The following is a 12061-nucleotide window of genomic DNA, read 5'->3' as shown; positions in this document are numbered from 1 at the left end:
CTCTTCCTGTCTGGAGCTGAGGCAGGCAGTGGCCATGGCCAGAAGCACCTTAGCTGTCCTGTTTCTTCCCTGCTCCTGTAGTGCCTGGGTACCATCAAGACAGAGACCTGCAGGGACCAGAGAGAAGGAACATCTGCCACCCAGTCTGGTGAAGCTTGCCCATCCTCTTATCTCAATTACCCTAGCTTCATAAATGACCTCAGGTTGCTGTATTTGAAGCCGGCTCAGTAATGATTCAGCTGCCAGATGCATCTGGCTCCATGTCCCACAGGGGCCACACATGATGGGAAATAGAAGTTGACTGTGGAGTGACAGTAGAATGAAGAGGCATCTAAAACAGCCTGGGTTGTGGTGAACAGATTTGCCCCTGGGCCTGAACATCTGGACTTCACAGGACTCGGGGCCCCAGGGTGCTGAGACCAGGTGGTCCCGAGCCTCTCTCATTCTTTCCCTCTGCCTCCCTCTTCTTGAGATTCCCCTCTTCTACTCCACTGCCCCTTAACCCACTCATAATTCTCCCCACCTGTTTGGCTTCAAGCTTATGCGAACTACCTCTACGGCGAACTACCCGTTTCTGGAATCCATGTTAACCAGGCATCCATTGGATCCAGGCTGATTCACTTGGTGTGACTGTTGAAATCCTGGGAACAGCCTGAGCCTCCCAGCTCAGCTAAGTAGAATAGCCATCATTACAATGCATAGACATTCCCTGCTAGGAATCTTACCTGTTGAAGGGTGCCAGCTTCTGGGGTTGAACCGCAGCTTAGAATGTCTGCATCCCATTTTGGAGTGCATGGGTTTGATTCCTGGCTCTGTTCCCTGCTCCAGCTTCCTGCTGGTGTGTACCCTGGGGGGCAGCAGGCGATTGGTCAAGTAGTTGAGTCCCTGCCTTCTTCATGGGAGAGACACAGACTGAGTTACTGGCTCCTGGCTTCAACTTGGCCCAGCCCTGGCTGTTGAGGGCATGTGGGGAGTGAACCAGCAGGTGGTGGAGCACACACTCTCTCTCTTCTCTCTGTTCTGCTTCTTTCTTTCAATGAAATATAAGTAAAAGTGCCAGTTTCTGAATGTGTGCCACCCCTTGATGACTTTCCATGAGAAGAGCATGCTTGTGTCTCATCACCGATTCTAAGTAGCATTCTAATGGTAAATTTTCATAGTAATGGCCGGCGCCGCGGCTCACTAGGCTAATCCTCTGCCTTGCGGCGCCGGCACACCCGGTTCTAGTCCCGGTCGGGGCACTGATCCTGTCCCGGTTGCCCCTCTTCCAGGCCAGCTCTCTGCTGTGGCCAGGGAGTGCAGTGGAGGATGGCCCAAGTTCTTGGGCCCTGCACCCCATGGGAGACCAGGAGAAGCACCTGGCTCCTGCCATCGGATCAGCGCAGTGCGCCGGCTGCAGCGCACTGGCCGTGGCGGCCATTGGAGGGTGAACCGACGGCAAAAGGAAGAGCTTTCTCTCTGTCTCTCTCTCACTGTCCACTCTGCCTGTCAAAAATTAAAAAAAAAAAAAAATTCATAGTAACACAACTTAAACTAGCATGATGCCACCCTGGCCCTACAGGATCTTTAGTTTTTCATAATTTTGTATTAATGTAGGGGGTAACTTCTTTTTTTAAGATTTATTTTTATTATTTATTTGAAAGAGTTACACAGAGAGAGGAGATGCAGAGAGAGAGAGGTGTCTTCCATTCTCTGGTTCACTCCCCAATTGGATGCAATGGCCGGAGCTGCGCTGATCCGAAGCCAGGAGCCTGGAGTTTCTTCTGGGTCTCCCATGCAAGTGCAAGGACCCAAGGACTTGGGCCATCCTCTGCTGCTCTCCCAGGCTATAGCAGAGAGCTAGATAGGAAGTGGAGCAGCCAGGACTCGATTGGGTGCCCATATGGGATGCTGGCACTGCAGGCAGCGGCTTTACCCACTGTATCACAGCGCTGGCTCCCGCAGTAAATTTTTTTTTTTAAGAATTTGGGCCATCTTCTACTGCTTTCCCAGGCCACAGCAGAGAGCTGGTTGGAAGAGGAGCAGCCGGGACTCGAACCGGCCCCCTAGTAACTTCTTTTGAAGGCCATTGACCCATGCCCCCGGAACTGCTGCTTCCAGATCATTTGTTCCAGGTGTGAGGCAGGCCCATTCTGTGTTCTATAGTCTTCAGGCATTGGAGCAGCTCCTCTTTCACTTTATTTTCCTTAAATAAAAATAGCCTTGAGGGGCCAGTGCTGTAGCCCAGCAGGTTAATGCCCTGGCCTGAAGTGCCGACATCCCATATGGGTGCTGGTTCGAGTCCCAGCTGCTCCACTTCCCATCCAGCTCTCTGCTGTGGCCTGGGAAAGCAGTGGAGGATGGCCAAAGTCCTTGGGGCCCTACAGCTGTGTGGGAAACCCGGAAGAAGTTCCTGGCTCCTGGCTTTGGATCGGTGCAGCTCCGGCCAGTGCGGCCAACACGACCAACTGGGGAGTGAACCATCAGATGGAAGACCTCTCTCTGCCTCTCCTCTCTCTGTGTAACTCTTATTTTCAAATAACTAAATAAATCTTTAAAAAAAAAACAGCCTTGGCCGGCGCCGCGGCTCACTAGGCTAATCCTCCGCCTTGCGGTGCCGGCACACCGGGTTCTAGTCCCAGTCGGGGCACCGATCCTGTCCCGGTTGCCCCTCTTCCAGGCCAGCTCTCTGCTGTGGCCAGGGAGTGCAGTGGAGATGGCCCAAGTGCTTGGGCCCTGCACCCCATGGGAGACCAGGAGAAGCACCTGGCTCCTGCCACCGGATCAGCGCAGTGCGCCGGCCGCAGCACGCCTACCGCGGCGGCCATTGGAGGGTGAACCAACGGCAAAAGGAAGACCTTTCTCTCTGTCTCTCTCTCTCTCACTGTCCACTCTGCTGGTCAAAAAACAAAAACAAAAACAAAACAAAAAACAACAACAACAAAAAAAAAAACAGCTTTGAGACCAGCATTGTGGCATAGCAGGTTAAGAGGCCTCACTTGTGATGCCTATATCGGAACCCCAGTTCAAATCCAGGCTACTCTGCTTCCAATTCAACTTCCTGCTAATGCTCCTGGGAAGGCAGCAGATGATGACCCAACTTCCTGGGCCCCTATACCCTTGTGGGAGACCAGGATGAGGTTCCTGGCTCCTGGCTTCAGCCTGGCCTAGCCTCAACTGTTGTAGCCATCTGGGGGGTAAACCAGCAGATTGAAGATGTCTCTCTTTCTCAAATAAATGAATCTTTGAAAAGTAGTAAAAATTGCCCTTTAGATGAATGAACATCATAGTTCTCTAGTTACATGGGAGAAATGAAAATCAGCCGTGAGGACCACAGGCTATTAAGACCAGTACCCCTGGGAAGGACTGATATAGCCATTTCTGCCTATGACCAGCAGTTCTTTAAATTGCGTGCTGGGGCTGGCGCTGTGGCATAGTGGGTAAAGCCATTGCCTTCAGTGCTGGCATCACATATGGGCGCTGGTTCGAGTCCTGGCTGCTCCACTTCTCATCCAGCTCTTTGCTATAGCATCAGAAGATGGCCCAAGTCCTTGGACCCCTGTACCTGCATGGGAGACCTAGAAGAAGCTCCTGGCTCCTGGCTTCAGATCAGCACAGTTCAAGGCATTGCAGCCAACTGGGGAGTGAACCAGTAGATGGAAGACCCCCCCCCCCCGCCGCCGCCTCTCCTTCTCTCTATGTGTAACTCTTTCAAATAAATAAATAAATCTTTAAACAAACAAATTAAATTACCTGCTCCTGGGGAAGCAGCAGCAGATGGCCCAAGTCTATGGGCCCCTTACACCTGTGTGGGAGACTTGGAAGAAGCTCCTCGCTCTTGGCTTTGGCCTGGCCCAGTCCTGGCCACTGCTGCCATCTGGGGAATGAACCAGCAGATGGAATATCTCTTGTCTCTCTCTTCTCTCTGTAACTCTTCCAAATAAGTAAAATTAGAAGGAAAAAAAAAGGGGGCCACTGAGTATTTTTTAGGTTAAGAACAGTTTCTCTTCTGAATGGCAGGTTTGCTGTGGGAACTGGCCAGTGCTTTGTGGGCTTGGCTCAGGTACACTCAGGTGGACAGGTCAGTTCTGGGTGGTGCACACTTGGGCTCTGCCCTCCCAAGTGTGTGTTTGTCCCATATGTAAGTAGAACTGGGGGTTCTTCAGGACCAAATGTCTCCATTGTAGGCAGTTAGAAACTCTTTTAAGGATATCATTTAATCTTTTTTTCCCTCCTTTTTGGCAAATGCTAGGTTGCATCGTGGTTACTTGAAAGGCAGAATTGTTTTTCCAGTTGATTTGCAGATTCGGCAAAGGCTACTTCATCTCCTTCCTCTGGGGCCTGTGTTGATGGGTTCTCCCAGTAGCTTCAGCACAGCACTGCCTTTACCGTGCTGTCTCTGACTTCCTCTTTCGCTGCTGGCTAAGAGTTGCTGTTCCCTGGCAGCTTGCCAAGCACGTGGCCGCGTGCTGAATATGACAGAAGTGAGCACAGGGGAACCGCCGTCACTCATGTCCCTGTTTCTGTTTGCAGAGTCCGTTTGGTAGAACGAGGATCGCCTCATAGCTTGCCCTTGATGGAATCGGGGAAAGTAAGTACTGAAAGTAGGAAGACGCACTTCTGCAGGAGTTTGCAGTGTATGGACTTTGAAAGTTTGAGAACTGTATTTTGCAGAATATTTTTGTTCCCAAAAAGTATTTCAAAGATAACATATCAGAACTGAGTTTGACCATAAGTGCAGAAACACAGAGTAATTGTGTTCTAAAAAATTTAGATGTTTCATTTCTCATGTGAAATCATGGAAGAGGCATGTATTACCCTGTAAAACCACCAGGGCTGTGCCCTCTGTCTTGTTCTGCTCTTGTGGGCCTCCATTCCCACATACCACAAGGTCTAAGATGGCTACTCCAGCCTCAGCCATCATTTTCACATTCCAGTCAGCAGCAGGAGAAACTGAGACAGAGGAAGGAGACAAAGCCCTCCAGCCATAAAGAAAGTTCCTAGACTGTCTCACACTTAAATATCACTGACCTAGCTAAAGGGAGGTTCGGAACCTATCATAGTGATTCTGAACTCCATGGGACTAGCTAAAAATCATGGTACCTGTTACTATACAAGTAGGCAATGATCAGTTATCAGTGGACAACTAGTAGTTTGTGCTACAGGAGTTTTTTATTTATTCGTTTGTTTATTTTTAATAGAACTAAAGGATAAGAAACATATTTAAAATAAAGACCTTTGCTGTTTCCTCCTGGGCCTTCACTGTCAGATCCCTTCTCTACTTGACCTGACTCTGAAAACATCTTGTGTTCCTTCTGGGCCTTTCATTGTCTGTGCCTACATGCATGCAGGATAGAGTTCTTCGTCAGGTTGGTTCTCAGAGCAAGATGCTCGCCACCCAGCCCGCCGCCATCTGGCGGCTGCTAGTCAGCTGCGGAAACCACACTTCCAACTTGAGGCACAGCATCACTGTTCCAAGAAATCCGGTGTTTTCACTGCCAGGCGCTTTCCTTATCCCAGTCATAGGAGTGTGACAGACACAGACTGCACGCGAGATTTTGAACATGCACTTTTGACTCCTTGCCATATGTGATCCCAGTGGGATGGGAACATTTCCATTAAGAAGGAGATGCTTAATATTGATAGCCATTCCAATAGATGTTTACCTGCAGGAAAAATGTTTGGGTTGAAATACAGTTTCCATTGAAAATCCAATGGAGAAGTAGACATCAGTGCAGATATTCCAAGCAGAGGCCACACAACCATGCCAGGAGTTGACACACAGCCTTTTACTCCTGGCCACCACAAAAGCAGCTTCCTACTAACTCACTTTGCAGAAGCATTGTGGGTTATCTTGCATCTCCCCTCACTGCTGCAGACTTCATTCTGTGACATCCTTAGTGCAGTCACTGTACGCATCACCCTTCACTTGTGCCCATGTGTCATGCTGTGAGGTGTGTTCACACTTAGAGTAAATAAGAATTCATTGAAATAACAGGAAGATCTTGTTGGCAAGTGTCAGGCTGTGTCACGTGTTATATCGTTTATCAAGTTTTTGCTCAAAATTATTTGTTAGTGACTTTTAGCAGATTTTTTCCCCAGCATTATTGAAGTATGATTGACAATTAAAAGTCTTAACTTTAAGGTCACTTTAACATATGATATATTATTGTGGTAATAATTATGATGAAAATGAAATTGGTATGCGGTAATTTTAGAACGATATACAATTCTCAGGTATGTAATTTTGATTTAATGTTGCACCTTTCGAAAGGAAATAGGAGCATGGCATAAAGACAAGGTTGAGGTTGATTTGTGAGTGATTTCTCCCTATTTTTCTTTCCAGTAACAAAGGTTTTCTCCTCCCCCAAATAGATACTTCCAGGGGTTCGGATCATAATTGCCAATCCGGAAACAAAAGGGCCACTGGGGGACTCACACCTTGGAGAGGTGAGTTACAGAGTGGTCTCTGTATGACGCGACCTCCAAGACCAAGCATTCTTCACGTACATAGATCCTCAGCACAGCACTCAGTTTAAGTTGCATAAGCCATGGTTGGTTGGGAGATGAGTCAAGATAAGCTTGATTGCTTAAATGCCTCCGTGAAAGGAAATATGATAGATTATCTTCAAAAAATTCAGAAAAGAGAAAATGTAGGGGTATACAGACTGCATACCCTGACTGCGTAGCTCTCAAGTTTGTTTTCCTCCTGCTTGCCTTCATTACTGAGAAATCACCAGGAAATGACAGAGAAACCTACAAAGGAAGTAACAGCTGGACTTAGAATTGTCGCAACATCAATAAATGGTAGCAAGCAGAAAAGACAAATGACAATTACGTATTTATTTCAGCCAGGAAAGCAGAGGACACTGCCTTCCACTTTTGCTTCATTGTGTCTGTGATGCAGCCCCACCTTGGGCAGATCTTAGCTCCTCCCACTTTGCCCCCAAGCTCTGCAGGCCAGATGGGGCTGGAGAAAACACCTTCCTGCAGTGCCCCACCTAGGTCTGAATTCTTTTTGTCTTTCTTTTATTTTTAAAGATTTTATTTATTTATTTGAGAGGTAGACTTACAGAGAGGGAGAGACAGATAGGTCTTCCATTTGCTGGTTCACTCCCCAGATGGCCACAACAGCCAGAGCTGAGCCAATCTGAAGTCAGGAGCCAGGAGCTTCATCCGCATCTCCCACATGGGTGACAGGTGCCCAAGGACTTGGGCCATCTTCTGCTTTGCCCAGGCCATTTGCAAGGAGCTGGATTGGATGTGGAGCAGCCAGGTCTTGAACTGGCACCCATATGGGTCACCAGTGTCGCAGGCGGCCTTACCTTGCTGTGCCACAATGCCTGCCTCCTTCTAAGTCTGAATTTTTTTTTTTTTTTTAATTTTTGACAGGCAGAGTGGACAGTAGAGGGAGACAGAGAGAAAGGTCTTCCTTTTGCCGTTGGTTCACCCTCCAATGGCCGCCGCAGTAGGCGTGCTGCGGCCGGCGCACTGCGCTATTCCGATGGCAGGAGCCAGGTGCTTCTCCTGGTCTCCCATGGGGTGCAGGGCCCAAGCACTTGGGCCATCCTCCACTGCACTCCCTGGCCACAGCAGAGAGCTGGCCTGGAAGAGGGGCAACCGGGACAGGATCAGTGCCCCGACTGGGACTAGAACCCGGTGTGCCGGCGCCGCAAGGCGGAGGATTAGCCTGTTAAGCCACGGCGCCGGCCTAAATCTGAATTCTTATCCACTGATCTTGGGCCTCTTTGCTGCTGGGCAGCCCTGCATCAAATTTCTTGCCTGTCTTCCCTTCTCCTCACTCTACTCTTCACTTGCTTCTTCACTGAGGAAGCAGAGGGTATCAGAAAAGGCTACAGCTTGAGTCGCATTCTCCTTGTCTGGTGCCAGCACTTTTACCTTCACTCCTGTTACCCCACCTAAGTGCAAACCCACCATGTGCACCGGATGGAACCCCCTCTGGCTCAACCAGAGCTGGTTTTTGCCCCTCCCCCTGAATGTCTCAATCATGTGAAGATCATAACTGAAATGATGCTGCTCTACTCTGCTCCTATTTGAGAGAACTTTCTAGAAATGAAACTGGAATGTAGATGCTGCTTCTTGGGGCACCTGGAGAGGACCCCTACAACTACTACCCTTGGCACTGGTTCTGAGCAGCTCACGCTAGGGCCCAGGGAGGGCTGATATCAGATCCCTGGCCCCTCAGGGCCACCAAAACTGGTGAAATTCGCAAGTTCATATTTTTGTTGGGAATGCACTTTTCCCTACCTTTATTGAGGAATAACTACCAAAGTTACATAAATCAAGACGTACGATATGATGCTTTTGTGGAAGTATATATTGTGGAGTGATTTACCAAAATCAAGTTAGTTAACATACCCATCACCTCATAATTAAGTGTGTTGTGTGTGTGGTGAGAACATCTTAAGACGTACTCTCTTAGGAAATTTCAAGTTAACAACTACAGTCAGCATGTTATACATTATATCCCCAGAACTTATTTGTCTTATAACAGAAGGTTTGTGCCCTTTGAGTAACATTTTCCCAGCTCCCTCTCTCTTCACCAGCTCCTGCAGCCATTGTACTCCGTCTTCTGTGAGATAACTTTGTGGATTCCAGCTATAAGTGAAACCATGCAGCATCTGTCTCTGTGCTTGGTTCACGTAGCACATCATGTCCTTGCTGTCAGATGTGTCCGCATTTCCTGATTTTTTTAAGCTTGAAAAAAATTCCATCGTCTCAGCAAGGACAATGTTGTGTGGGGAAGTAGAGACCAGTTATCTTTTCCCCCTTTGAGGATATACCTTCTCTCTTTGTTTTACTCTTGTTTTTACTAAGGGCCTGCTGTGTGCCAGGCTCTGCTTGGGGGGATGGGGTTTCAGTGGTGGACAAGGCAGAGTTTCTGACTTGAAGGAACTTGAGCATTTTGCACTGTAAACACTCAGGAAAGGATGCCAGCAGCCAGCCTCAGATTACTGTACGCTCTCCAGAGTCTGAGATCCTGCCCTTGATCCTCGTGCAGACAAAACTGCATGAGGTCTTCGGAATTTTATTGCCTTAACCATTTCCATTAGTTGTCTCCATGGTTCTGTATGATCTCCATGGTCATCGCTAAGGGTCAACCTCGTCTTTGCTTACCCATCTCCCCAAATGTCGGGCCTTCAGCCATTTTTATTTCCCATTTTCTGATGCTACATACCCATCTCCCATCTCTGTTGCTTTGTGTTGTTTTATTCCCATTTGCTTCCAGACATACACTGACTGGTTAAAAGGGTTCCGGAAAAGCAATCTCAAAATCCTTTTGTCATGTTTTCCCAATTACTCTTCAAAAACATTTGGGAAAAGTACAAGGAAACTATTATGACTTGGTTCATGGATATGTTTGTTTTTAGAAGCTATTTTTAAATCTTTACTTAATCTGCTTTATTTAAATTTCCAACAGATGGATGGCTTGGCCATAAACTTGGTATAGTGCCTTCATTTCGGTAAACTCTGTGGGTATCTGTGTGTTTCCCCAGAGACCTGGGTAAGATTAGCGCCATCTTGTGTGTTCAGTCCAAGGAAACTTAACATCACCGCGTGCAGCTGATGAATTAGACGAGCAATTTTAGCCTCGCTTCCCTGGAGATGATCTCAAGTGAGCTTGCTCACTGCGATATTTTGCTCCTTTGCAGATTTGGGTTCACAGCGCCCACAATGCCAGTGGTTATTTTACTATTTATGGAGACGAATCCCTCCAGTCGGATCATTTCAACTCAAGATTAAGTTTTGGAGACACACAGACCATCTGGGCGCGAACAGGCTACTTGGGATTCCTGCGGAGAACTGAGCTCACAGATGCAAATGGAGGTGAGTTCTGGCTGATGGCCTCCACCAAGCGGGAACAGGGCACAGTCTGAGCTCTGAGATAGTCAGAGCCAGGAGGACGCGTGTATGCTTGCTGCATGCACACTCAAAGCAGCCGAGGTTAAAAGGAAGGTAAAACGCAGTTGTCCACTAAGCTGCAACTGGGTGCCACCTACCCACTGTGTGCCTAAGGAACAAGAGGCACTGGAAAGCAGGGAGGCCCTGGGCTGCTTAGTGCAGGCTCCCCTGTTCCCCACAACAAAGCCCCGAAACCACAGCTCCTGACCCCTTGCCACCTCCAGAGGCTGCTCACTCCCACCGAGGCCCGTCTGCAAGGGAAGCTGGCCTGGCAGCTGCCTCTTCCAGGGCCACTTCTGCTCTTGTCTGGGCAGGGGAAGGCCCTGAGGCTCTTGGGCCTTCGTGGTCATCTCTGTAAACTCCAGAGAGCAGGGCCTGGTGCCCATGTGAGCAGTGGGGCAGGACAGCTGCTGCCAGCTGCCTGCATGCCCTGCTGAGGACGGCAAGGCCAGGGGCGTTCGTGAAGCCGAGATGTAAAAGCTTGCTTTGCGCAGCTGTTTGCTGATTCCAGATTCCCCCCTCACTTCCTTAACTCTGTGACAAATGGAGGCAAGATGTGGGTATTTCCCAAGCTTAGGGGCTGAGACTCTGGGTGAGCTCCTGTCCAACCAAGACCCCAGGGAGATGAGTTCCTAGATGTCTGTGAGGCTTACTGACACTCCTGTCTACCACACCTACACTCACCTGGCCCAGCGGGGGCTAGACTGAAGGCCAAAGTGAAAACATTCAGGCACAAGCCTTGCATTGTGGGAAATTGTGGACTGGTAGTTCTGAGCGTGCTCTCTGGGGTTCCTGTGAAGAGCTAAGCTGGTGTGATTGATAGCCCCAAGGAAGGCTCAGGAAAACCAGGGTGTGGGTGCAGCTCCTCACCTCCCCAGTCCTCTGAGAGATGTGGGAGGGGCTGCTTTGCTCTGCCATGAGCAGAAGCTGGCCACTGCGTCCCTGCACAAGCTTAGGAACAATGCTTTATTTTCTGTGTCTCTTGGGTCTTTCATATTTGCCCTGATGTACCTACTACTCCATAACAAAGTAAGAATGTATTTCTTTAGTTTCAAGGAAAGATAGAACTACATAATGTCACTGTCATTACTCTAAGTTTGGCATGAAGAATACAAACGAAGTTCATGGTTCCATGAGCTATGCCTTCTTCTCCTGTGTATCCATGGGATTAGTAACTCACTGAGCGACTTGCATGAGAGAGCCAGAGAGGTCTGGGTTTAACTTCGCTATACCAAGTCCCATGTGACTTTGAGCGGACAGAGCCCTTGAGTCCTTGGCAAGTGTGTCCTGGTCCACAGCGGCTGTTAGGTCCTCGCTGGGTACTGAGTCCCTTAGTTGCACGTGATTAATATGCGATCACGGATTTGACAGCGCACAGCCGTCTGTCCAAGAAAGGATCGACTTCTCCCAGATGTACAGATTTAGGGACAGGACAGGGCAAGTGACAGAGGGGATGTCTTGACCACCAGCCTCTGGGGAAATGGCCTTCTCATGAGCGCCCCTGCCTGCAGCAGCCCTCCCTCGGCTGAGCAACCCCGAGAAACGGGAAACAGTGACCCCGTTTTTGAATCACTTTAAAAAAGGAAGACGGGACCAGTGTTCATCATGGAGAGGCTCAGGCTGCCACCAACAATGCCAGTGTGCCATAGTTTGAGCCCTGGGTGCTCCACCAATCAAGTTCCCTACTAACGCACCTGGCCCCAAGGACTTAAGTTCCTGCCATCACGTGGGTGACCCAGATACAGTTCCTTGCTCCTGGCTGTTGCAGCTGTTTGGTGAAGAAACCAGTGACAGGAAGCTGCCTCTCTCTCAGGCGCTCACTCTCTGCCTTTCAGACAAATATTTTTAAAAAAGAAAAAAAAAAAGACCCGACCTGCATTGCTATGAAGCTCACCCACACTTTTGTTCCCAAACAGAGCGCCACGATGCCCTGTATGTGGTGGGGGCACTGGATGAAGCCATGGAGCTGCGGGGGATGAGGTATCACCCCATAGACATCGAGACCTCGGTCATCAGGGCCCACAAAAGCGTCACAGAATGGTAAGTGGTGTGGCCTGGCCGTGGGTACTGTATGCGAGTCAGGAGTAGAATGTCTGAGGCCTTAGGAGGAGCAGCCGCGCGGCACAGCGGAGAAGAGAGCTTTGGTAACATGGGCAGT

General features: G+C 49.1%; 1 protein-coding gene across 2 annotated transcripts in view; it reads left to right on the top strand.

Moving 5' to 3' along the window:
• DIP2C (disco interacting protein 2 homolog C) overlaps nucleotides 1-12061 on the top strand; it is a 485199-nt gene that overhangs the window by 468471 nt on the left and 4667 nt on the right. For both annotated transcript variants that reach the window (XM_062211075.1, XM_062211076.1), the window contains 4 exons: nucleotides 4513-4570; nucleotides 6355-6429; nucleotides 9654-9828; nucleotides 11820-11943. In XM_062211075.1, coding sequence (XP_062067059.1) covers nucleotides 4513-4570; nucleotides 6355-6429; nucleotides 9654-9828; nucleotides 11820-11943 — 432 coding nt within the window. The remainder of the gene's footprint in view (nucleotides 1-4512; nucleotides 4571-6354; nucleotides 6430-9653; nucleotides 9829-11819; nucleotides 11944-12061) is intronic.

This window comes from Lepus europaeus, chromosome 14, assembly GCF_033115175.1.
Source record: "Lepus europaeus isolate LE1 chromosome 14, mLepTim1.pri, whole genome shotgun sequence".
In the NCBI taxonomy this organism is placed as follows: domain Eukaryota; kingdom Metazoa; phylum Chordata; class Mammalia; order Lagomorpha; family Leporidae; genus Lepus; species Lepus europaeus.
This window is presented reverse-complemented; position numbering and strand designations above follow the sequence as displayed.